At 36.2% G+C, this 26,992-nt stretch overlaps 4 protein-coding genes across 7 annotated transcripts; 2 read left to right on the forward strand and 2 right to left on the reverse strand.

The window, feature by feature from the left end:
- Positions 1 to 4,551, reverse strand: LOC106155645 (uncharacterized). Of its 2 annotated transcripts, none has more exons than XM_013530571.2 (5): positions 4,387 to 4,551; positions 3,765 to 3,989; positions 3,379 to 3,524; positions 2,684 to 3,035; positions 1 to 2,380 (listed from the first exon to the last, which is right to left on the reverse strand). In XM_013530571.2, the coding sequence occupies exons 2-5, from the start codon at positions 3,981 to 3,983 to the stop codon at positions 185 to 187; spliced, it is 2,913 nt and encodes a 970-aa protein (XP_013386025.2). In that variant the 5' UTR covers positions 3,984 to 3,989; positions 4,387 to 4,551; the 3' UTR covers positions 1 to 184. The 2 variants fall into 2 exon arrangements, with proteins under 2 accessions (XP_013386025.2, XP_086870737.1); XM_087014611.1 differs by lacking the exon at positions 4,387 to 4,551 and adding an exon at positions 4,107 to 4,129.
- Positions 4,483 to 6,335, forward strand: LOC106155646 (small ribosomal subunit protein mS33). 2 transcript variants are annotated; one of them, XM_013530574.2, is made up of 3 exons: positions 4,483 to 4,608; positions 5,280 to 5,505; positions 5,796 to 6,335. In XM_013530574.2, exons 2-3 carry the CDS (start codon positions 5,297 to 5,299, stop codon positions 5,914 to 5,916), a joined length of 330 nt encoding a protein of 109 aa, XP_013386028.2. In that variant the 5' UTR covers positions 4,483 to 4,608; positions 5,280 to 5,296; the 3' UTR covers positions 5,917 to 6,335. The 2 variants fall into 2 exon arrangements, with proteins under 2 accessions (XP_013386028.2, XP_013386027.2); XM_013530573.2 differs by having other exon boundaries at positions 4,566 to 4,712.
- On the reverse strand, positions 5,278 to 15,599 carry LOC106155633 (protein NEDD1). Its single transcript, XM_013530549.2, has 14 exons — positions 15,448 to 15,599; positions 14,588 to 14,739; positions 14,059 to 14,153; positions 13,653 to 13,769; positions 13,139 to 13,279; positions 12,185 to 12,414; positions 11,576 to 11,777; positions 11,082 to 11,220; positions 10,536 to 10,628; positions 9,986 to 10,117; positions 9,449 to 9,606; positions 8,953 to 9,055; positions 8,121 to 8,704; positions 5,278 to 7,767 (listed from the first exon to the last, which is right to left on the reverse strand). Exons 2-14 carry the CDS (start codon positions 14,712 to 14,714, stop codon positions 7,663 to 7,665), a joined length of 2,226 nt encoding a protein of 741 aa, XP_013386003.2. The 5' UTR covers positions 14,715 to 14,739; positions 15,448 to 15,599; the 3' UTR covers positions 5,278 to 7,662.
- On the forward strand, positions 15,549 to 26,811 carry LOC106155634 (uncharacterized). 2 transcript variants are annotated; one of them, XM_013530550.2, is made up of 8 exons: positions 15,549 to 15,665; positions 16,774 to 16,878; positions 17,261 to 17,386; positions 17,657 to 19,215; positions 22,762 to 22,959; positions 24,082 to 24,231; positions 25,850 to 25,953; positions 26,536 to 26,811. In XM_013530550.2, the coding sequence occupies exons 1-8, from the start codon at positions 15,640 to 15,642 to the stop codon at positions 26,611 to 26,613; spliced, it is 2,346 nt and encodes a 781-aa protein (XP_013386004.2). In that variant the 5' UTR covers positions 15,549 to 15,639; the 3' UTR covers positions 26,614 to 26,811. The 2 variants fall into 2 exon arrangements, 1 of the variants encoding a protein (XP_013386004.2); XR_015334929.1 differs by lacking the exons at positions 25,850 to 25,953; positions 26,536 to 26,811 and having other exon boundaries at positions 22,762 to 23,113.
- Positions 26,812 to 26,992: the final 181 nt, after the last annotated feature.

Below are 26,992 nucleotides of genomic sequence, written 5' to 3' on the forward strand. Positions count from 1 at the left end.
AATTTTCATACAAAAATACTAAATGTTTATTAAAATGCATTATTTGCTTCTTTTACAATGAGCTAATTGTGAACTCTTCCCAGAGAATAAGCAAACTTTCCCTCGCGTTACATAATAATCTTGACCAATGTCCATCAAGTCGGTAAATATATACTAGCATACTAGCATTATAAAATCATCTGGGTTATAAATACTCATTAAGAATTTGGTGAAACTTTCTTCTTCTTCCCATCTTGGTTGACTGTGGTATTACAGAAATGACAGGTTCAGAGTCAGTCAAGCCATTTTTCTTGTTCGTTTTACCCAATTCATTAACAGTGAAAAAATCAACATTACCATCACCATCAGCTTTTGACCATTTAGGTACGCTAGTATCAAGCCAACTTTTGTCGTCTCCCATTTGATTCTGTTCTAGTCTAGCTTTAGAACCTGTCGCTTCTGATTTGCTTTTTGGAAGTGGAAAATGATCAACAGCGTGTTCTTTGTAATCCCCTGAAGATTCACCAACAGATATGACGCACTTTTTTCTTGGAGTATCTGCACTGCTTTTTTCAGTTTTCGTCTGCAAAGATGTATTTAACTGCACTGAATGGTTTCTCGGAATGTCTTTATCATAATTCAAGGACCGCTTTGCCGTGCGCAAAGGTTTGACATTAGTACCGATTTCTTTTTCTACCTTTGTTCTTTTCTGATTGCTGTGGAGAAACTGAAGAATGGTTGGCTGTTTTTTTCTTTTTCGCGTGATGTATGAAACATGAGAGAGCTTATCATTACTTTGATGCACCTTTGTTGTGAATGCCAGACAACTGTCTGTTGTGTCATATTCAAGACTTTCTCCTTCAGCTGGCCTCTCTTTGGCACACTCAGTTATGCTGTTACTTGGTTTGAAGGTGTCCTCACTTGGAGACTCCTGCTCAGCAATGCAGAGATCATTCATTTGATTCATTTTGGTTCTGGCCTGATTAATTATCTTTAAACTGCTGAGCCGTTTAGTTTTCCCTTGACCCATGTTATCAGTTGTGAGCCAATTTTCTTCCTTTACTGCTCTATCCTTGGATTGACAATTAGGATTTATCTTGTGGTGTTTAGCCAAGAAAGTTAAAGGAGATGGATGCCTTTTATCAACTGTACTTTCTTGTGACTTCACTTTGGCCTGCTGTGGTATTTCACATGGTTGTGATGTCACATAAGGTCTGTGTGATGTCATATCAGGACTGTGTGATGTCACATCAAGATGGTGTGATGACATATCAGGACTGTGTGGTGTCACATAAGGATGGTTTGGTGTCACATCAGGACTGTATGATATCACATCAGAATCGTTTGGTGTCACATCAAGTGTGTAGTGATGTTTCACACAAGCATTTTTCTCCACTTTGTTGCTCTCTGGACAATGACTTGCTTTGCTGGACCCTACTTCAGAGCATGGCACATTCTTGTCATCACTGAGAGAAATAGTGCTGCTACTTTCAGAGCTGTCAGTTTCTATCCCACTTTCGACATCTGAACTGTTGCTGCTCAAATCGGATGGACTCAGTGGTTTGTCTTTATTATACTTGTCTGCTTCCTCATTGCTAGGGCTCTCAATAACATAGTTAATGTTGTAATAGGGGTCTTTTGTTTGACATGCTTTGTCTTTTTTATGCCCAGTTTTAATGTGTAGCAAAGGGCATTTTGCAGTGATAAAAGTTGTGTTTGCATCTAGGTTTGAGTCCTTGGATTCCACATGACAATCATTTTTCTCTACATCAACATGAATTTGGTCACAACCATCACCGATAGCTGCATTTTCAACTTTTTCATTTTCTTGAGAATTTGCAAGTTTGTCACTATCATACTGTGAGATAATATAATTGTCCTCATTGTCAGCCAAGGCCTGATCCCTGGGTCCTTTCCTTTTCATGTCTGGTGATTCCTGAGATGAGAACACCACTCCTTTGACTTTCCCGCTCTCCTTAATGCGCATTTTATCCCTCTCTCTTTTTCTCTGCAAAATACCACTATTTTTTCTCCTCAGTACAGCTGGTATCGCAGTATCTACAAAATTCCAGCTCATCATGATCTTCTGTACTGAAGGAGGGATTCTGATTTCCTTCTGCGGCTCAGGGTCCAGATACTCATCAAAACAGGACAATATCGCTCTCTCCTCCAGGCTTGACCCAAGTATCCCTCGTGCTGACCCCTGTACAATTGGCATGATGGACTTGGGCCGGACTCTGGACACAAACTCGTGAAGTTCGGGATAAGAGGAATGGTCAGAGTAAGGGACAATGAACACATTGTCCATGTTGGCATAGGGGTCGAAGTCCACCCCCGTGTACAATGCTGTTGGTATGATAGCTATGGTTGGGTACGACTCATCCAGTTTCGAGAGATACTCCTAGAATAGAATAAAATCTTACTGTTATTTCGGTGGGTTACAGAGTTTGATTCCGACTGTTTTTTTTTTTCAATCCTGCGGTTCCCTCTTATACATAGTCTGGTGGAAAATGTATGAGAGAAGAAAAATATTCAAAAGTGTGGTGAAGTATAGTACATGTTTTATTGTTTCTTGTGTAGTGATCACAGTAAACATGTAAACCATTCCAAAAAAGTCTAAACATATTTTTTATATTTGAGGCACATAAACATTAAACCTACTTTAGAAGGCTTAGCAATGATTATCTACATTTTTACCACTCACCTTAGATATACGTGGGCTTGGGGCCAGTCTTATCCTCCCTGCTTGTCTGTCATCAGTGAACACATCAGGCAGCTCCAACAGTTTCAACATCTCCAATCTTGTTGGCGTGACAACAATCCAGGTTACAAACTCCATGGCGATATCCACCAACAAGTCCTCCTTGCCAAGGCTATTCATGCCCAGGAGTATGTCATGCTCAGGATGTGCGGCGATGATTTGAAAAATTTTCGATTTTGCTTGGTCTCGCGACAAAAAAAGACAATTTGGATGACAATAGGTGTTGTCAAGGTAAAGGACGTCAACTGGGGGGTTGGAGGAGAGAGGGGTATCTATGAACATGGCGGGGGTGTACCTGAAATAAGGAATAGAACTACTGTTAGTTTTCATAACAAAGCAGAAACACTCATCATTACTTTTTATGGTGTTTTCTGACTCAGGTCCTATAGGTTTCCTTGGTCAGACAGACTACAATATATTTTTTTATTTCTAGACTTTCAGTATTAAAGTCTGCTACATACTTGTAGATGGGTCAAGGGCCTTGGTCTCAAAACTGTTCCATCAAGGTAAGATCTGGTGGAAAAACATAACTGTTTAATATCTTTAGAACAATTGCACTTTTTCAACCATCATTACACAGGAGACAAAGAAAAACCTTCCAGTATATAAAACCAAATGGTTTGAAAGATGTGCTATACCTGAAGTCCCCAGTATAGAGAATGGTACCAAAATATCCAACAAATAAAAACATGACAGCTCCAGGACAGTGGTTGGCATCTATCAGGGACACTGTCATAGTTTCTATGCCTTCTTCATCTAGAGGAATGATATGACTCTGGCCTACCTACATTTATATAAAATATATGACAAGATTATACTTGTATATACTGGTACATCCGAGACCGGATTGAAATCCAGGCAGATTTCGAATCCACCTGGGATTAAGTATTGATAAAATGATTTTTTTAAAAATAAAATTAAGCATTTGAGCAATGTACTGATATATGACCAAATAGCAAACCAAAGTTTCAGAGATTTCAACAAGCATTTAATAAAACATGATAAAAAATAATTAGGTAATCACCTCAAGAGTTTTCACAAGACCTTTTTGGATATTGAATTTGGCAACCAGAAGTTTGCCAGAGATTTCTGAACAATAGATGGGGGTTTTCCATGATGGGCTCAATCCTGAAGTATGGTCAGCATGCATGTGTGACAGAAAATAAAACTTGGTGTCTGGGCTGCCTCTGGTTTTCCAGTAATCTACAGCAAATGGTGTGCCTGGGATTATGCAGCCATTCATGATTGTCTGAAAATATAAAATGTTTTAAATATCCATAAAATTGCGTATAAATTATAGGTGGAAACAAGTGCATGAACTATGGAATGATAAGCATTTTAGCCTTTTAAGTTTAGTAAGTTTTACCTGACTGGTATCTAAATCTGTAACAAGTTTTCAACCCATACTGATTTTCCAACTGGAGAGTAAGCAGATGGTAGAGGGTCCCCCCCCCCCCCCCCCCAAAAAAAAAAAAAAAAAAAAAAAAAAAGCAAACTGAAGTGTTGGAGTAGTTTAAAAAATACGGATTAATCAGACTAGGGGTACAGCCTGGCTAGCAATACCAGTAGCAGCGGAGCAAAACAATTTACAAAGTTAATTACGTTTGTCTGTCACCTTACTACATGATCTATATTTAGCATCATACCTTAGGCTCTTCATACAACCACCATATCTGCTGACTGTCCAAACCGTCTGACCGGACTCTTTTTCACTACACATGAACAGACTTTTTGACTGAATATCAAAAGCACTTCATAACTTATTTTGAATTTCCTCCTACCGGAACCGGAAGTTAACATTCCTCTCCTTTTCTTTAAACCTCCATTTTAAGAAGAGCAGAAATGAACTCGTTGCACGATTTCTTTAGGTGGGATATAACTTCAAAATTCTCGTCGTTACTGTGATAACTATTCTCCGATTAATATCAGAGCGGTAAAATATATCTTAAGGGACGTATCGACCAATGGAGAGGTGAATTTGTGCTTGATAGCACGCTTTTAATCACGAACCAAGTTTGATAATACGTTGGATGTTCTTCAATTTCTACTAGCATAGTAGTAGTACAATAACTAGAAGCTACGTTAGAAGTGCCATGCATAAGAAATTTAGAATTTAGATTTACTAGTACAAGGACCTTTTCAAATCGAGCGGTATACTCTACTGGTGTATTCTGTGACAGCTCACTTTGAAAGGTCCTAACAACATGTAACTACGCTACAATTTTTTCTCACTTTCTCGCTCGGTATACTGTATTATTAATTATCCCTACATTCAGTTTTTATCATATACTTACATACCCATTGCACCAGTACAGGTAGTTCGACCAATAATCCGAACTAAAGTGAAATTAAGTAACTTTTCTATTCTGTTTTGTTTTCCACTTGTCCAACACTTAAGTCAAGCTCGTACTGTGTACATTTACTTAAAAGAAAAGATGGCAGAATTACCAAACCGTCATGTGTCAATATTTTAATATCATTTAATAATATTTTTCTCAATGAATGACGTAACTAAATTTTTGCCTTTCTTTTATCTCAGGTGACCTCCTTTCTGAGATGGCGACTCCCTATGCTCGACGGATGGCAGCTTTGTCTGCCAGAATATTTGGAGAGGTTTCTAAACCAACTGACCAAAAATCCATGAAAGTGGTGAAAATGCTCAGTGTCCAGCCTGCCAACAAGAACCCAGAGTTTGTTCGGTATTATCCAAAGTATGAAGAATTGCGTGCACTTCATCTGAGTCTAAGGAGGTTTGGAATTATTAGGTAATTATAGTGATTAAAAAGGCGCCTTGCCTGACTGAAGAAGTAATGGGCCATTGAACGTGTACCATGTTATAATTTTAGCACTTTCTTTCATTCAGTGTGCAACCTATGTACTAGTATTCCTCGTGATGCAGATTAATTTGAACCAATTTGAATTTGACACTTCAGTTATTTAGTTACATTTCAAACTATCAAAATATTGTAAAGGGTAATTCCTTTCCTTATTTAATTTATATTTTGGTTGAATTGGTACTTAAGTATCCTAACTCTTTTGATTTTCTGGCATTTAGGGACGATTTAGCAGAATTTAAAGTCCACCTCAGTAGAGCTAGGACTGGGAGAGGCAAGAAACCGCCAGCTAAGGGTGAAGGAAAACGAGCCATGAAAGCCAAGAGAAAGGGTGGATCATGATGAAAAATAAAGAAAAGGATATTTTTGAGTTAAGAAAAGGACTTTCAAGTACATCTCTTAGTAACATTGTCCAGTGCAGAGGCAAAAACTGATGATAATGCAAACATTTCAGTATATTGAAATGAGGCTCATTGATAGGAATAGTAAATTAGTTGGCTAATAGCTGAAGCTTAGAGACTTATTAAGCTGAAGACAACTTTTACTTTTTGTGAAATGGAGCCTTGGAGCAAGAAAGTCATTCATTGGCTATCAAGAAAAATTCTAGTGTAGAATGATGGTCACCATAGTGTCCATTTCTCCAGGTTGTTCTAATCAAGAAAAAAATGTTTTTTCTGAATTTCTTTCTGTACATCTATTTGTATCAACTTGCTGGAGAGAAAAAAAAATGATGTCCTTTCAGAAAAAAGACATTAAGACCAGCTTTTAAATCAAGTTTATTCTGTTGCAAAAGATTGCATAATATACTATATTACATACATGATAAAATCTGCAGCAGCAGCACAAGCTGCTCTGATCACAGTCTAGTGTGAATAATTCGGACATGTTGGCCATTTTGGTTCAGCTGAACATTTCTCTTACATTCACTGATCCTGGCAGACTTTCATCTATTTGGTGAACACTGCTATTCAAATACCCCCCCCCCCAAAAAAAAAAAAAAAAAAAAATAATAATAATAAAATAAATAATAATAAATAAATAAATAATTAAAAAATTTACCTGCATTGCAGCGCTTTCTATCTAACGAAGCAATTAGTACTTAACTAGAATTTTGTATATCCTAAATGACAGTATATATTCAATAGTAGCAATAATTTGGCATCGGTCTCTGCATAACTACCCCACACAGTTTATGATCATATTTCATCATGCTTCTCACCTGTTATACCACACAAAAGTCATTTAGGATCACTTCTATAAAAATAATGAAGGTAAGCTCCTTTTAAGTTGAAAAGTTAACATTGCCCATGGCTTATGCAGAAAGCTTTTTTTAAAGTGCTACATTGTAGTGTTCTTCTTTCTCTAGCATTAAACTTATCCAAAAACTTAACAAACGAAATAATATATGACCTCAGATAAGCCACATTGCTGACTGATTATCACTTCAATAGTGAGACATTTTAACAGATAGAAGGAATCTGTGAAAAATGACTCGTTCTAAAAAAAAAAAAATTACCCTTATTGAATTTTAAGCACTATATACTTGAAGATAAATTATTACAGCAGTGATACATATTATGTAGTACAATTCAATTTAAAAGAGTTGCAAAATATGACAGAGAAGGAAAAAGTACTTATCACTGTGGACACCATACCAGACCAAATGACACATTCATTCCTCTTTGTTTGTCTTATTCCCCACTCAATTAAAAAACCTCACACACTCAAAAGATGAAATATTTATTGAAAGGGACGGAAAATGGTCCACCGATTTTTCCCTTCCTTTTTAACAAGTTCATACCAGGCCCAACAACTTTCTTTTCTTGACTCGGGTTTAACACACAAAAATAGCAATGCATCATCTATGAACACAGGCAACACTTTAATTGGAACTTTAGCAACCTACCCAAGCTATTTTTAATGAAAGCATTCAATTTGTTTACATTTTTGTATAAACAAGTATTATAACATATTTTCAATTTATTTTTGGAAATAAATATATTGGGCATATGTTTGCAGTGATAAAATGTTTAATGCTAAAGCAATGTTTATGTAAACATGAGAAGTTTATAACAAAGACACGTTTATTCAGTAGTTCTTCTTCAGCCTCTCATTTTCCTCTCGCAGTCGGTGGATCTCTGCCACAAGTTCTTCGTTGACTGAAAATTCCTGAAGCATAGACCTGACTTCATGCTGAAACATACAAAATATTATTAAGAATAATTACAGTTTTTCACTGATGTCTTTTTGTTCTTGGAAAAAAGATCTTTCAAGCACATGCACAGGAGGCTTCAAGAAGCTCAGACATTTTGGAACCTGAAACTTTTTTGATTAAGGCTTAGCTCATATCAATATCAGCAAAAACTAAAGAAAAATTTTGATCCATTAGATTTCTGATAAAGTAAGAAGTTTAGCAGTCTACTTGTGTCTAAAAATGCAATTAAGGTAACAAATGTGTTTTGTTTTAAGGCAGTTTGAAAAAGGCTAATTACTTCCCCAGTAACAATTATCAAAAAATAATAAATAAAAAAATGAAGTTCACTCACCAGCTGAATTTGAAATTGTTTTATCATCTCCATCTGTAGATGAATGTGTTCCCTGTGCATCTGATCTCTGAACTCTTCCATGGCTTCCTCCACAACATTCCTGATAAACTCTGTGTGAAATGGTTGAATACCCAGGGGCACACCCTGGGGCGTGGTGGGTGTGGTCCCTGAAGCCGCTGCCCCAGCTCCAATGCCCCCAGAGAGTGGGACAACTGCATTACTGCTAGAGTTTGTAGTAGAGTAAGCAGTCTGTTGTTGGTGCTGCTCTTGATGTGGTTTCCAATCAGATCCGTCCATCCAATCTCCTGAGCCACGACTGCTTGTTATGTGTGATGAAAGCCGAGACACCACTCCGTCTCTCGAGTCCACTTTTTGACCACTGGTCATTCTCTGTCTCTGACTGCTCTCAGCTACTGTCCAGCTGTCTGCATGCCTTTCCCCCATCCGTGATTCAGTCTCTCTGGAGGACAGGTCTTTTGGTCTTGTTGTGACCTTGTCTGACCTATAGAGGTCATCACTTACAGCAGCCTGGGTTCTGGGTGTTCTTGGGGTTCGTGGACTTCTTGTGCTGCCCTCTGAAATACCTGTTAGTATGTTGATATATCAGTCTGATTAATATTATTACTATTATGTTTACAATCACTGTGTAACCACTAATGCATTATTTAAAAAAAACTTAATCTCTAAAACAGCACAACAAGATGCATCTACTAGTAGAATTCTTAACAATTCTCTCACCTTGCGGTACATATAACTATAATTGGGTAATGAAACCTTATCTTTAATGAAAATGACGTGATGATATCTAGGTCTCTTAATAGAGTACTCTTACCTTGTGGTAAAGGTAATCTGACACCAGGTGTGCCATTCATGTACTGGTATGACTTGCTCTCTACATCTTCATCTGTAATTCCAGCTCCAGTATCTGCATGGACCTGTGAATAATGAGATCAGAAAAACTGATTGCTTTGAAGCTTAGTATAATACAGGATTACTGGCTCTACTTCATTCTGAACAGTTTTTTCCCTAGTAGGAACGTTACTTGTTGTTCACAATTACAATCAGTTTAGTATGACTATGTGCAGTCCATATAGAGTATAGTATTACCTGAGTATAGTATTACCTCTTGTTACTAAATTAACTATGTCCAATTTCTATTTGAATCATGGTTTCAACACGGTTTTATAATCAGATATGATGTAATTTACGACGGTTAGTGGGTTTTTACTTTACTCCAAAATGCTAAAAAAGTCCTGCTTTATTCTAATAAACAATATTGGAGAATATGCACTCTTTCATCATTGGTGGTCTATTTCCTATAAAACTACCTCTGAACTCTTTGCATGCAGGCCATCTTCAAAAGAAACTCCTGTTGTGATTGGAAGGTTTCCTAACAATGAAGAGTCATTGAGGCTACCAGCACCAATAGGATTTCTTCTTAGTGAGGTGTTGGATGTATTAGCAGACAAAGGTGAAAACACACCTCCTACAAGACAAAAATAAAATATATCTTTCTGAAGTACAATCCAAATTTCACCCCTTTTATATTCCTTAGACAAGTTAACCTGTATTATTCTTTAAGTTTTGGTGACAGAGATTGTTTGGCCCCATTTTTCCTCACAAACGGCTATTACTGGACATTACAACAAGTGCAAAGGTGAAAATGCCGACTGAAGGATCACACCAAGTGCCACATATCATGCAGCAGCTCATGTGCAGCAGCATGTAGCAACAGACCCAGGCATGGAGTAACTTGTATCTGTCATTCCTAACCATTTCTGTACCTTTTGATCTTGAAATCTGTCAAAGTATAACAGGCTGAAATGCCAAACTAGGTCAAAGGTCAATTAAAATGCAGTAAAAACCTGCAGTAAAGCTGTCCTGCTGCCTGCTCCCCACGCCAGCGGCCATCCCAACAATGTCTGGTCTGTTCTCTGAAGGGACATTCTCAAAGGTCCTGCTGTTAGTGACCAGCTCTGATCCATCTCCTGAACCACCTAGGGAGGTTTTGATATGAAAAAAAGGTGAACAGCGTCTGTTTATACATGAAAAAAAAGAAAAAAGAAAAAAAAAAGAGTGCATTCTAAAATTACACATCAAGCACCTGGGTAACTCTGACAGTTTCTTGTTTCTGGCATTCTTGACACTTTTTTCACACAAATTTACAACTGGCTTTGTCTTGCCATTGCTTGTGCTAGAGTTCTACACTTATTATTCCAAAAGTTAATCATCATTATTCCAGATCAGTAGTCTTTTGTGCTTCTTTAAACTGTTAGAGCTGATCAGTTGATGAATTCTGATACATACATCAACAAAAGAATGGAGCAGCCATATGTTGTCATCCAACACACACAAGCATGCATGCATGCACGCGCACACACACACACACACACACACACACAACCCCAGTTTTACCTTCTCTAAGAGGAGAGAACATATCCTGCTCTGTCGAGTCCTGTAGATGCTCCTCTCTGATCTTAGTAAGGTTGGTCTTGTCAGTCAAGCTTGCTGTAATTGAATAGGAGTGCCAACATCAATACAGAATCCCTTATTGTACTAAAACCAGTTTTATCAAATATAGAAATGATATCAAAAAGAAAAAAATCATTATTATAAGGAGTTAAGATTTAACCAGCTGTTTTATTCAACAATAAATGAAATTAATAAGTCCGCCATAACAATGGCATTGTTTGCACTGTTCACAAAATTTTATCTAATGTCAAAATATTCAAAGTGGCTGAAAGTTGTATTATTTGTGTTCCTTAAACATTAAATTACAATCTTGGCAGAAACTGTTACAGTAATGGAGAGGAGAGAGGAAAAGATTTCAAGATGATTCACTTTCCAATTGTCACTAACACCCTCAACACGAGAGAGAATATATTTAATAGTAAATACCTGTCATTACATTGCTTACGAAAAATCTATCGTTTTCAGGGGTAAGGTTGATGAATACTGTACCTCTTTGTGCAGGTGTTTCTGGCTCCATCTTGTGATTGGACTTAGCAGCACCAGCTGCTTTCACAATAGAGGAAGCTGCGGTCTTTGGTGGTTGAACTGTCCTGGGAGTGGCAGACGTAGCTCTCTTACTTCCGCTATCCTTTGAAACAGATGACTCCAATTCATATTATGGTTGAGGGTCATAACATTACCCATGAGCAAATCAATAAAAAAAAACTCTTAAAATGTCTATCAATAAATATTTAAATCTCTAAATATTTTGATAGGAATATCTGGTAGTTAATTTTTTTTTTAGCCAAATTGCTCCATAATTTTAGGCAACTCAAATACTGAGCAAAATCATGGATGAAATCGGCAAAAAATTAAACAAACAGAAAAATAAGTGTAAGTATTCCACATAATCCTAAGCTCACAAAAATTTGCTTAGAGATTAGCCAAACATAATAATGGAGTGGACACAGACTGTGTTTTTCTCTATACCACTTATCTCTCACCTTGGAGGGTTTATAATTAGACTGGAAGGTCAGACACTGCACTGAAGACTTGTGAGCATTCAGCGACCTCACTGGAGTCATTCCTTGGCGGAGATCATAAATGTGAACCATGCCACGCGTGGTGCCAACTGCAACAGTCACGCCGTCATGTAGCATGTCAACGGATGTCAGGGGACTGTCAGCTGTAACCGATTTAACAGCCCTGAAATTGAAGAAATACATCTTTTTTTATTTTGGATGGAATCTGTTTAGTAGTAGGTCCAATGAAAGAGCTACACAAGATCAAGTATGCTTTATTTACCATTATATAATAAATAAATAAATGCGTTATGGGATTGTTTTCTTGACTTAACTTATCAAAATTTTGTCGAAAGCATTCTATTCAAATAATTTAAATCAGTCGAGACAGCATGGCTGGTGAATGTAAAGACATTCAGAATATAACGTGTTAATGTTAAAAAGCTTTAAAAAGCTAATTATTTTAAAATTTGCATACTTTTTTAGTTTAAGATATCCCACAAAACATACAAATGCTTACATTATTTAAAACAAACATTTAAAATGATTAACAAAACATCTGCCTGTCTTTCTCTTGAATCTGGAACTTACGTTTTACCATGGACATCATAACATACAATTCTTTTGTCTAGTCCCACACTCATTAGCAGCATTTCATTGAGCGGAGAAAACACAAGTCCTGTCGCAGGAGCACGGTGCATGTCATTAAATGAATGTAGCAGGCGCCGTGTGTTTACGTCCCAAAGATTCAAGGCCCCGTCATCAGATACAGAGCCAAGCAATGACTTCTTAAAATTGCTGTATTGGAGTTTACGTATTGCCTAAAAGTACATTTAAAGGTACATACGAACCGAGCATCGGTGGAGCGTGGATTCCCAGTAACACATGTAAACCACTTCTACTAGATTCTTATATGACTAAAATAAATTCGACATGCCAAGGGATAAACTGAATAGATCACTCGTTCAGCCATAAAAGACCTTTAGACTGCTCCTTTCTTTAAATTTATGGTTGTAAATTTAACCTACATTCGTGACCTACTTTCCTGCCCCATTGACATACAGCTTAGAATGCCAGCAGAAAAATCCGTTCAAACATCATTTTCGGGTAAAATTATACAATGCCTTTTGGTAATTCTCTTAGTTATACTACTTGAAACTATATGCTGGCACTTGGTTGGTTTTTGTGACAAAAAATTGACTTTGTATGCATCTTTAAACATTGTTATATTGTAAAACCACCACTTTCATAATGAGAAAATAGTACTTCAAGTGCAATGAACCTATTTTCTTTCCAATCCTACAAAAATTAATGCCAACATACAGTTACACCTATAACAGAGGTACACAAATATCTCAGCTTTCCATCACATATAGTAGGTTTGTGCTATCAGACAAGTGGCAAAAATAATCACCTTACAAAAAATAACATTAAAATGTATAACCCTTGATTCTGCTGTGGGGACTTCAGAGACAATCAACATACTGATAAATAATAAAATAAAGTAATTTCATATTGAGCCTAGCAGTTCCTTCTAACAAGTACCTGTGTCTTAGGAGTGACCAGTGGACTGGAAGCTTGACCAGTGACTGCATTATGCAGGACAATCTGCCCAGACTCTGACCCTGAGGCCATGTAGGTGTCATTCCAGTTGAAGGACAAGCAGGAGACTGGAGATTTGTGATCCTAAATCAAAAAAGAAAAAAAAAATCATGAACTGTGTTGTGGGCTCAAAGTTACAATTATATTTTTTTTTTATTGTGATAGGACTTAATTTGTTCACACAAGACAAGATTTTTCAAGCTACAGACATTAAATTAAATGAAGTTGTTATATCTTGATGGAAATAAAAGGATAATTATAAACGTTATAACATTTTGATGTCTCTTTAGAAATTACACAAAACCTCACTAATTTCATTTTGCAGATGCTAAATAAGCCAGTGAAAAAATGACCTCTGAATTGTAGGAGTACCTTAGGAGGTAATGAAATACAACTATTAAATACTGACAAATTCAAGTTTAACTTCTCAATCTACAGTTGTGTGCGTAGGTCATACCTTGTAGACTTTCTTGAGTTTCTGGGTTTTGAGATCCCACAGTTGTAAGGAGCCGTCCTTCCTGCCTCCTAGCACATACCTGGACTGGGAGCTGAACACTGTGCAGCTGGTATCCTCCTGAATTTGAAGAAAGACAGGCGTACTAAATTTTTTATGGCAGAGTAAGAAAATATCCGTAGGTCCCCAAAGAATAATATGCTGCGTCCCATAGTTAGGAAACATGATATAATTTCTCTCTCTCTGTCTTTCTCTCTGTGCACTCAGGTGTGTGTGTGTGTGTGTGTGTGTGTGTGTGTGTGTGTGTGTGTGTGTGTGTGTGTGTGTGTGTGTGTGTGTGTGTGTGTGTGTGTGTGTGTGCCCACATGTGCATGTGTGTGTGTGTGTGCGCGCGCATGTGCGTACTCACCCCAAGTGTAACTTCCACTGCATTACTTGCAGCAGTTTTCATATATGTCAGCACAATCCTATCTCCACCAGAGCATGTACTGGCAAGGAAAAAATCTGGACACTTGGTTAAGGATTTAATGCTCACAGCTGTTATCACACTTTATAATAATATTAATATTAATAATTGGTAGTAGTAGTCTTAGTAGTAGTAGCAGTAGGAATAGTAGATGTATTACAAACTGTAATTATAAACTAACAAACTGAAATCTTTAATCACTCTTTGGGTGAAAAATATCGATAGGAAAACGTAACAATGAAAATAACACCTTTAACATGTGACTATACTTAAGGATAGGTTGTCAGCACTTTTTCACATTACATCAAAACCTAAAATTCTAAACATCCCATTTAATACTAGTACCATCATTTAGCAGACAATGTTTGATCAATAATGATTTACCCAACCACTAAAATGATGCCTGTTAAGCAGTCTATCCATGTAAAAAAAAACATCTATATATATATATATATATTAATAGTAAGGATACTATCATGACTCCAGCACAAGGACCCAATATTCCCTGGATGTGGGTTGTACTGTTTGACCAGCGTGTATCCATTGCAGTCCCATATTTTAATATCATCACCAGCCGAGGCTAGTTTTAAGTCGCCCATGTTGGATTGAAGCCAAGTGGACAACCTGTAAGCATTAAAAATAGTATGATGACTGTAAACTGTGTTTGATTGAAAGAATGTGCTACACAGGTATGCCAGATTTATAAAGCTTAAATAGTAAAATTTGTAGTGACTGGCCTGGGTAGATCCAGGTTCAATAGCTCATTGGTAAAGCACTTGCTCTGTTCACAAGCATCCCAGGTCCCTTGTTGAGTTAAGCAATTCCCCCCAAAACACTACAAAGTACAATGCAAATAGCAGTTTTAAAAATTTTACTATCGGACAACTTTATAACATTAAATCATGATTGGTTTAAAGTTGTAAAGTTTGAGCATTACAAGTGGAAAGCAGTCATAAATGACCAAGGGCTGTCTTTGATTAAAGATATAATTAACTTCTAGCATTCATTTTTGAAAGCATTTCATTTTTAATATAATCATATGATAAAATAATGTAGTAGTCAGACTGCCAATCCTGCCGTCTAGAGAAACAAATAAAATGTTGCACAGTTACCATTTATGCAAAACTGAGTAAATATGCTGGGGATTGAATCAAGTGATAACAATGAGAGATCTCTAAAAGGTAAGAGATACCAGTCTGCAAATTTTGTCAACAATCCCAATCGAACACTTAAGACAGTTTCCACATAATAATAATTGCATGACTGAAAAACAGAAACTGATTATGGGTCAGTTAGGTGCTTCTTAAATTTGGAAGTAATGAAAATAGTTACCTTGTACTATGTAGCGTTTGTCCTTGCCATTGCACGGTGTGTATATCAATTTACAATTCAACAAAAATTCGATAAATTTTTGCTTTTGCTCTCTGTTGCCTCACAAGAGAACCGCTTCATTGGAAACGAGGCTGAACTCGGACATCATTTTCCCATGATTCCAACTGTTTCCGCTTGGCGGAAATAAACAACATGGCCGAAACGGTGGCGCGCGGAAGGTGAGATGCTGTAATGAAATAATAATTATGAAAGAAACAAACATCCATGTAATGTGATTGTGTGGTAGAAAGTACATATTTACTCAAGGAAGACATTGAGTTCTTTTGGGATATTGATTCCGAGCCTGATTGTTTCTGCAGCCGACTTTCTCTTGCAGTCAGGTTGCACCAACTGCTTCTGAGGACAGTCAGTGAGCTCAAGTCGATGTTCTCGATGAGTGATACCTGACATAAGGCACGCATTTTTTCCCACTAAATCACTCCTGTAAAAGTCTCTATAGATTCACGAGTGTATGAAATAAAAAGGACCACACAAGATGGAAACAATCTCAAATTCTTAAACTGAAAGTTTCCTCACACTTCTCCCCTTTTCGGCTTTTGCCCGTAATAAAGTTGCATGCTAGGTAGGTGAGGCCTCATTCAGTCCACTCAGACTCTTTAGGCTATAAATACCTCCGTCCAGGGAAAACAATGTGTCCTCCATCACACCTTGTGGTATAATATTTGCAATTTAGTTCCTTTCATATCGGTTTATTCACGCTCCAGTTTGTTCAAGTTGTAGTGTTTTTATTTCATCTGTGCATCAACTACTACTACATACGCATGCCATTCAAAAGTGATGCTATACCTGAACTCAAGTTTTAGTGACATGGGGTGAAATAAGACCAAACCTGCTTGCATGTAAGGCCAAAAAAGTGTTGAAAACCAAGGGGTCTAAATGCTCAGAGAGCAGTTTGCAAAAATTTGTCAGCAATTTTTTTCAAGACACCAAGGCAAACAGTTTAAGATTATTTTTCATGTGGGCTAAAGTTAAAGGACACTCCTTCAGTTTAAACTGTACTTGCACATGGCAGTAAATATGAAGACCAAGGAATGATAATTTTGACTAGATGAAGTGATATAATACTAATGATGTGTTGTTGCTACAGTTAATTGACAACAGTCTTCAAAAAATATTCCATGCAGCAGCACTGATTTTCCATTTACAAATATTTTTTGTAATAAAAAATAAAAAGAACATCCAAATTTTTCTTGATATGCCATTCTATGCTTATTAATTACTTAATGAATGTAAATATATTGTTTTCGTTATTTTTTTCAATTTCAGTGTGGAAATCATGCAGGAGCAAAATAATACAGATACTCAGACAACATTGGATAGCCCCAAGTTGAGCAGTTCCACTGGAGGCAGCATGCTAGGGACACCAGTAAGGTAAACAGCTCATCACTTCTAAACTTGGAAATGCTGGCGCAGTTACCCTGTCATTCACACCTGATATAAGGGTTTTGGAAGGCCAATTAATTTTTGAGAAATTCTTAGCATATGTCCAAATTTGGAAGGCCCTGAGGGGAGTGAGGTGGGTGTTTTCTACGGTTTATACATTTGGCTATACACAGTCTTGACATATTTTATCTCACACAATCCACCCCTAATTTCCCCTTCATAAATTTATATATTTATATATTTATAACTTATCAAATATTTTTGTATTTATTCATATTATATATTTATTTATTGTGATTTATCTATTTATTTATATTATATGGTGTGTGCTTGTATATGTATAATATATATAAAACCTGGTTGTTTGCAGACTTGACCACACATACGATGGACTACCTATGGAAAATGATGACACCCTGCCCCCTGGTTGGAAACGACTTGTTACGCAACGCACCATGGGAAAGTCAGCAGGGAAGTTTGATGTATACATCTACAGGTCCGTGTAAAGTTCAATATAAATTATTGATTGATAATTGTCATTGTTGAAAATGATAGTTTCATTTTGAAGTTTGATATAAAATATTTATTGATTGATGATTGATATAATTGTAAAAGTACATGGTTTAATTGCATCAACTGAAACATTTAGGCATTTGATATTGATATGATCATGTAGAGGGGATTGCATATTAGAGGATAATACATTCTTATAACACTTCTGACATATTGATAAAAATATTGACCTGAGTTCTTTGTCTCATTTCAGCCCAGAAGGCAGAAAATTTAGATCAAAGACAGAGCTCCAGGCTTATTTGGATAGAAATAAGATTGATTTAGACAGCAACGAATTTGACTTTACAGTTAGGGGAAAGCATAATACTCCACAGAAAGTAACAGGGTCTAAAGATAAAAAGGCCCCAAAATCACCATCTGTCAAGAAAGTGAAAACGAAATTGGTCAAAAGACTAGAAATGAAACCAAAAAAGGAAAGTAAAATAAACATTCCCAAAAAGGCTTGCAATAAGCAGAAGCCAGTATATCAAAAACTTGTTGTTAAGATGAACTTTAGGCTGCCAAAACAAAGAAGGGAAGAGAAAGAAAGTGAAAATGGGGATCAAGACCAAAGAATCAAATCAAATGACTCAGCAACCAAAGCTGCCAAAAATATCAAGGAAAAAACACCGAAGATAGCAAAACTGAAGAAAGCTCCCAAACAAGGAACACAATCTCAACAAAAAGACAAAGTCATTAAGAAAACTGCTGTTAAAGGAAAGTCAAAAGTAAAGGAGAACAAAAAGAAGCAAACAAAAGACAAACCAGTTAGCAAACAGAAAAAGATGAATGAAAAGGACAAAAAGGACAAAAATCCCAAAAGCAAATCAGAAAGTAAATCAAAAAAGAAAAAAGACTTGGAGAAAACACCAAAGGAGAAAAAGAAACGGGAAACAAAGAAAAAAGAAAAGGTCAGAAAATTGAAAACCAAGAATAAATTGCCACACAGATCAGTCTCACCTGCTGTACTGGACCATAGTTATAGTGCTCCACCTCCAAAACTCAACAGATCACTTTCACAGCCAGCAAACCCAACACAGAAATCTGAACACTCCAGGAAACGTAAATTATCAGAAAGATCAGGAGAAACTTTCAAAATACCTAAATTAAGCCCAGAGGTACTAATGAGTGGCTCACCAAATAGGAAAACTCCAGTTGTAATCAGCCTCCCTGTATCTCCATTGAGCATGAATATAAAAGAGTGTGACATTTTCTCAAAAGAGGGCAGCAGTGCCAAACGAGTCACCTCCCGGCAAATAACACCAGATGGCTCCCTAATCATCTCCCTAAGCCCAAGACGAGCCAGTTCCAGTGAGTCCCCAAGAAGTCCAAACTCAAGTCAGAAGACTTTGAGCCTGTCACCAACTGGGAACACCAGAGAGACACTGTCACCTACTTCTCCTCGATCCATGCTGAAACCATTGACAGTGTCACCAAGAAGTACCAAGGAGGCAGTGTCCTCAGTAAGAAATAAAGAGACATTGTCTCCAAACAATAAGACAGTTTCACCAGGTAGCCCAAGACCTGTGCTGTCACACTTCACCAGTATAGGTCCTTTATCTGAGAAACCTCGTCTCAGTGGATCCGTGTCACCAAAAAGTCCACGTTCTATGTTGAATCAGTTTAGTGTCAAGCCACCGATTAATGTGTCACCACAGAATGCCAGGGTGACAGTGTCAAAGATAAGTCCAGTGTCCGTGCCATTAAAAAGGTTGTCTCCCGAAGAGGCAGTTAACATGGGAGTTAATCAGCAACTCAAGGGGAAGCCCCAAGGTGCGTTATGAATTGAAACTTATGGCAGTATTCGAGTTTTTATTGATCCTATATTCTAGGTTCATGCTAGCATAATTTCTGCTTGTCTGTCTGTTGAAAATACTTTGCCAAATCAATTGTCAGTCTAAATCATATTCAGTTTTTTTCTTCAAACAAAATCATTTGCTTATGTCTTTTTAGTTAATGGTCAGAGGGAAAATAACATGCCAGGATAAGTCCTGCTTTAAGATATGTAATTCTCGGTATTCATCCTAGAATATGATTTTTAAGGAAATTGATTTGGACTGAATAATTTATCCTTGTGGCAAATGTAGTTGTCAGTTGAGGTACTGAATGTGTTAAATTGGTAAACCTCTACAACAATGTAAGTGTAAAATATTGTATAGAAGGACCTTTAAACTTGCTGAATATATTACCAGCACTAAATATGACATACAGGAAAATTCATGTTTTATTCAAACTAATTTTAAAATATAAAAATAAATTAAAGCTGCACTGAATAATCTGCCCTATAATCTGTGCAAAAAGATTGCTTGATATAATTTGCAGTGAATCTTAGAGTTAAGCCACATTTCTACATTGTAGTAATAAAGTCAATATATGTATTAATTTTGTCTGTTAAAATATATTTTTCTCTAAGGGCCATGTCTGTTTTATATCATCTCTGATATTTATTAATTATATTATATTATTTATTCATTATACTTTTAAAGTTTCATTAAATGAACATTTTAGCTGATTATCATGGCTTATGTTATATAATTTTGTTTTTGTGCACATGCATACCTATATGCACTTATTCATTTGAAACTAGAATGTTATGAGTTTCAGATAATTAACACTGCTGGTGGTGAAATTATTCATGGTTATTAAATAATTCTTGGGCAAAATAAAGACATGGTATGATATAGTTATGATATATACATGTACCTTTAAATTTTAAAGTACAGGTGTTTATTTAATGATAGATTTATGTATATTGAAGTATATTAGAGAAATTTCTGTGATTTGCATGTTAAGTTTTTCTTTGTTTATCAGTGGTAATGCCATATTGAAATTTGGTGGTTTATTATAAATAAATCTGTACATTATGTCTGCTGTTACAGTATTTAATTATTTTTCTGAGAATTAAAATTTCATGTGCCACCCATTACATTAACTCTGCCCTCATCCCAGAGGTCAATAATTGTATCCGATGTAAACTTAAGAGATTTTTTCAGATACTGGTCACAGTATTTTCTTCTTTTGGGCCAGTAGATTCTTAGGGACCATCCCTATACCCTGTGGTACTAGCAGGATCGATCTATCTCCATAGGGTTTCTCGCTAAATTGAATTTAGTTTAAGTGTTCACTGAAGTTAATTACCCACCGAACAGCTCTGGTGGGCATGACAGACATTTAAGCTGCTTAAACTGAATGCAATTTAGCCAGAATCCCCTCCCAGTTAAATTGCTCCTGCCAGTGCGATAGGTTTATGGGAACCCGGTTTTATACCCTGGTGCCCCCCCCCCCCCCCCCCCCCCCCAAAAAAAAAAACAGCTTTAGTGGGCATGACAGACATTTAAGTCGCTTAAACTGAATGCAATTTAGCAAGAATCCCCTCTAAGTTAAATCGATCCTGCTAGTGTGACAGGGTTATGGGAACCCAGTATTAGACCCTGGTGCCCTGAAGGGCAGTGACTAAACATACATAGGCTCAGACTGGAAAAAACAGCTTTGTCAGGATTATCACAAATCTTTTAAGTGTTAAGCCCTCTGAATGTGACCTTGTGCTGCTTTGAGGTTTCATTTGCTAAAAAGGTGCCACTTGCAGAACCAACATTCAAATCCTGATTTTATATTGTACAGCTTCAGTACTGTACTTTGTATGTTTGAAGTTTATTTTTACCTTTGTATTTCGGTAATTTTTTATCTTTATATATTAATTAATGCCATAAATGTTTCACAGCTAAGGTTACTCAGACTAGATGAAGGTCATTTGTCATATAGAGAAAAAATCCATTTAAAAACTTGACATTCTTTTAAACAATTATATCTTTTTAATATATTTGTTAAAGCACCAGATTTACTGCACCCATGTTTTCAGAGCACTGATGGTTTTGAGTGGTGCATTATGGTATAGAGTGAAGTGAGGTGAGGGATTTTTTAATTGTGTAAGATGCAGAAATACATTACCTGCTACAGAAAAGTGTCAAAAGTGTTTTCTTACATATGTTACATGTGCAAGAGACAGCGATACATGTGCCAGCCACAAAAAAAGTCTTTGTTACACATATTACATTTGCCAATTTAGAATAATCTAGAACGGGTTTAAACTAAAATGTTTGGAATGTAAAATGTCATCAAAGGATCAAATAGTGCAGCAGTACTTAAATCCCTGGTGAATTAATTTGGTCATTTGGTGAAAAAATAGTTCCAGAGAAAGGTTGTAGTTTTAATATCTGCACCTGACTTGGTTGTTGACTCTAACTTTCACATTTCAGGATGTGCATGAAGCGTCCTCTGAAAGTTTTGTAGTCTCTTTATTCTTTATTACACAATAATGTTCATTAAAAATGAAAATAAAAGTGTCAAAAGTTGCCTTTTTCTTGTCAGTTTGGTTTGTTGTTCTTTAAGTAAGACTTTTATCATTTAGTGTCTTTTTGGAGTCCACATTCCCTGTATGAGGAACCAAGTTTTAACACAAATCTGAGATGCATGATTGTGTAGTCTTATGTATGCACCCTAAAAATCAGAGAACACTGGAAACCTGCCTCTCTACTATCAACGTGTCACGATTTTTTCAGTGCCCTCTGTATCTCAGGGTGCACATGCTGATACCATCAGGTGATCTTAGTGACTGATCAGGGATTAAAGTATTCTTGGTGAAGTGACAGGGGTCCTTGCTTGCTTGCGTTCTTGGCCAAATTGGATTCTCTCTTAATCAATAATGTGCATCCCTCAGCTCTCAATCTCCTTAAACCTTTTAAATGAGTTGTTATTTGCCAAATTAAAAAATATCTCCTATGGGGTTGCATGTTATTTCTTGTTACCTAGGCCCTCTTTGTTAGTGTGATGACACCGCGGCAAATTTGACACTGCCTGAAATATGAATTCAACACCTCATGACTGTAATATAGGAGACCACAATAATGGAGGACAAAATCTGAACTTTTCATCTCATCTACTTCAGAGGATGACCAATGTGTCATCAGGCTGGGGAGGAATCGATCTAAGCACTGTTTGAAAGTCTTCGTCCATAGATTGTCATTTACAGAATTATCCACATTGGCAAAGCAATAGTCAGGAGTCAAAAAGTGATTTTTGCTGAGGAGGTTGGGGGAAAGGTTGCTTGGCTACTCCCTTTGCTTAAGGGTCAACCTTAGCAGTGACATACATCCAGGGAAAATAGAAATCCTGACCATGTTGATGAATAGTAAATTCACTATAACTTTTTGGTTCTTTTTATTTATTTATTTATTTATTTATTTATTTATTTATTTATTTATTTATTTATTTATTTATATTTTTTGAACGAGTAATGATAGGCAAAAATTGTATTTTCAGATTCTGCTGCACTCCCAAAAGATAAGAAAACCCAAAAAAGCAAGTATTTTCAAGCCAAGGGTACACTTCCTGCACCAAAGAGAAAGAAATTTGAAAAGTGGACTCCCCCAAGATCGCCTTACAATTTAGTTCAGGAGAGCTTGTTTCATGATCCATGGAAACTGTTGGTGGCAACAATATTTCTTAATAAAACAACAGGTGGGAAAATCCCTTTCCCCAGATACAGAGGTTTAATTTTAGATATGATTTCAGAATATTTTCAATTCTAATTTTTGTGTTATATGGTTGCCAACACCACACACCTACACTAACTCCCGGATACCAGTTGTGAAGAAATGAAGACTAAATATTGGTAAGGACTTACAGACCAGACATTCTGTGTTGTTTTGACCCAAAATTTTTCAGGGGTGTCTTGTTACTCCTAATAAAGAAAGAAATGGCAAATGTTTTACACCAAGCCAATAAAGATAGTACATAAACTGGTTTAACAGAAAACCACAGATATAGCTTAAATTGATCCAGAAGTCTTAAAGTTAAGACCAACTTTCAGCCTCATGTTTGTTTATCCAAATTCCAATAAAAAATGATAGTAATGGGGAAAACAAGACCTTGGCAGGGGGTTCTCAACCTCACTGCACGGGGTCCATGTTATTAGTATAATAAAATGAAAAACTCCAGAGGAGAAAAGTACGGTAATACTCGATTTTTTTTCAATGGGGGAAAATTCTGAAATTTACAGATACTTTATTTTTGAAGTCATAAATTCTTGAGTGGTCACAACAAAACTGCAAATTAAGCCACCTTGTATTTTTATGCTATAAAAGTGCTACACAAAAAAAATATTTTTCATGGTTCCAAAATTATGATTGTTAATTTTTCCCCATTGAAAAGATCCAGTCATAACCGTATCTCATATTCTTATGTGATTCTTCATATTAACACATTCTACTTTCTCTTGACTACCAACTGTTAATTGCTTCGTGGGTTTCGTAGTATTGCGAGTAACAAACAAGCTTAAGGGGGTTCAATACTTCGTAAAGTTAAGGTTAACATTTGGCACATAAAGTTAAGTCTGGCAAAATAGCTTTTTTTCTTTTTTAGTGTGAAATATTTATGTTAATATGCAATGAAAATAAACACTTTTAGAGCACAAACTCCTTTTTTATGTACAGTTCACCACCTTCTACATATACGTTTCTATGCATATTGAATTCATTTCTATCAAACAAGGCAGAAATATATATAGCTGTAACTGTCATTTAAAACAATGAACATTTACTGGAGTCTGTTTCTTTTCTTGTCTTTTCTTGTTATTGACAGGCAAAGCTGCAATTCCAGTCCTATGGGAGTTTTTAGACAAATGGCCATCAGCAGAGGCAGCACAACATGCTGACTGGGAACCAATCGCACAACTGCTGCAACCTCTAGGGCTGCACGAAAAGCGAGCCAAAACAATTGTCAAGTTTTCGGGTAAGAGTCCGATGTCAAATGTCCCGTGAAAGTAAACAAGCGTTTGAGAAAGACTCAGTTACAAATTTTATAAATATGTGATAAAGTGGTGCCATAAAATCTTTCAAGAGCTTAAAATTGCTTTCATTTACTCCATTTCTTAATCGTCTGATAAATTCACAACATATATGTGCCTCTGAATTTTTTAGAATTATTTCTTGCAGTTTGGTACCCTTAAACTTGTGATGGACTTAATAAATAACTGTATTCCCAAACCCTCTGATCAATCTTTACAGCGGGAAGTCTTACAGGTGTCCTGATAAGTACCCTAAGTTGTCAACCATGACAAATACAAAACATTTCTTTAGAGTTCTTAGATAAAAAATACCAAATTTTATCATTTAGGTCTTAATCCCAGGCAAAATATTATGTACAATGTAATATGTAATTATAATGTCTTCATTAAAAAAAAATTAGCATATTGGTGCATAGCAGGGGCGGATTCAGAGATATTTTCTGACAGTCTTCCAAATTATCTTTGTTGATCCATTGTTCATTTTTGACCGTCTTCCGACAGAAAAAATTAGATACCCGTCAATGTAAACTTGAAAATCTGACCGTCTTCCGGAAGACCCAGAAAACGACCTAAATCGGCCCCTGCATAGGTCCTGTTGGAATAAATTCAAAGTGACAAGAAGAGTGCAAAATTACTCGATGCTGAATCAGATATGATTTTATAATATTATTGAAAAACATGTTTTTTTAATGAAAATGAATTAGCACTTGATTGAACAAACATTGCTGCAGCTGTTTCCCTAAGTGATTAGCACCTGAACACATATAATTTGTAGAATTAGTAGTAATTATTAGAAATTAGTTTTCCACTGAAATTTAACAGTGTAAAAAAGTCACAATAGCTTTGTCCAGACATTGAACAAATACTGTGAGCCAAGATGCATTCCAACAAATAAGTTCCCATTTGCAAGTAAGGTAATTAGTTGATCTTTTCGACGGGCAAAAATTATCAAACTTTCAGATGCATAATTTTATAATCACAAAAATAACATTTCTGTATGGCATTTTTTGTGCTTTTAATGCACAGAATAAAATTATAGAGTGGCCTGCTTTTTAATTTTGTTGCTACCACTCAACAGGAATCTCCCTGGAAATTATGATAAAATATACAATATCTGTATAATTCACAATTTTGCCCCGTTGAAAAGATCGAGTAATTACCGTACTTATTGACCGACTGGACGGCCTTGTGGTTAGAGTGTCCACCTGGGGAGTGGGAGAACGTGGGTTTGACCTCATCCGGGGACATACTGGTCCTTCATAAACGGTACCTGCTATCTCCCCGCTTGGCACTCAGCACTAAAGGGTTGAAGCAGGAGTCTGGTCTGGCAGTGGAGAATGGTACACTTGCTAGCTTTGAGCACCTCATACAGCAGACGGGCTGTATCCCCCCCAGGGAAGTGAGAGCGACAACTTGAAGTATGAAACAGGGCCAAAATCACCAGGCTTCCTTTGAATTGTGAATTAAATATAAAAAAAACTCAGGATTGCCAAATCTCAATAAAGATTATTATTATTATTTTATGCATCACCCCCCTGTAATGATTGCTGTACTTATTTTCAGAGGAATATTTGTCCAAGGACTGGAAGTACCCTATTGAATTATATGGCATTGGAAAATATGGCAATGACTCCTATAGGATATTCTGTGTCAAAGAGTGGAAACAGGTAAAGGAAATAATAATAGGGGGTGGGGTGGACTTCTACACTTTTGGACTTATTTTTTGATGTTGAATTTTGTCTAGAAAGTTAACATATTAATATATGGTTATTTGACTAGGAAAATTATGAAATATGTGAGTTTGTTTTCACAAATTATCCATTATGTGGTCAAGTGTTTTGAATTTTGTAAAACAATCCAACTGCTTGGCCAAAAGCAACATCCTGGTGTTGGTTATGCATACAATATTAAGAGAATTGAGCAACAAACAATTTTGTCTGGTCATTTATCGGTCAATTAATATATAGTTATCCATGAAGAGTTCTTAATATATTAAATATGCAGTCTCCTTCATTTTTAATCATGGCATTTCTTCAAAACTACTGCTTAGAGCAAAGTATTTTGTCAAAACAAACAAACAAAACAAAACAATACTTCAATGTCTATCAAGCTGCCATTTTCAGGGAATGAGGTTTAAAACGTCAGTGACTGTTTTGAAAAAAAAACTAACAAATAATTGAGTGAAAACAGGAAATTATTAACTCGCAGCTCAGGAAACACAATTTAATGATAATTATCATTTGTTATAGGTTCACCCTGAAGATCACAAGTTGAACGACTACCACAAGTGGCTTTGGGATAACCACATTGAATTGGGCATAGATTGACTGTCCTGCACCTGAAATTTTTGGGATCAAAACAGTTCAAAATGATGAGCAAATTACCACACAAGGAATCATGCGCAACATTTTGTTTAATGGCCAATAAAAATATCATGCAGTTGATGTTCATTGTTCAATGTATATTTGATCATTTTTTAAGAAATTTTTGAACAGGATATGTCCAACTTTTTAATTATTGGGCAGTGAAATCATTGTGAAAAACTTATAAATATTTGGTCATTATTTTGGAATGCTTTGTTCAGGATATATATATATATATATATATATATATATATATATATATATATATATATATATATATATATCATCTTTGGTTTGGCCTCAAAAGAAGTTGATGCAAGGGATGTGAAAGCCATTCTGGATT

Source organism: Lingula anatina, chromosome 6 (genome assembly GCF_051362555.1).
Source record: "Lingula anatina isolate TDL-2025a chromosome 6, LinAna3.0, whole genome shotgun sequence".
Taxonomy (NCBI): domain Eukaryota; kingdom Metazoa; phylum Brachiopoda; class Lingulata; order Lingulida; family Lingulidae; genus Lingula; species Lingula anatina.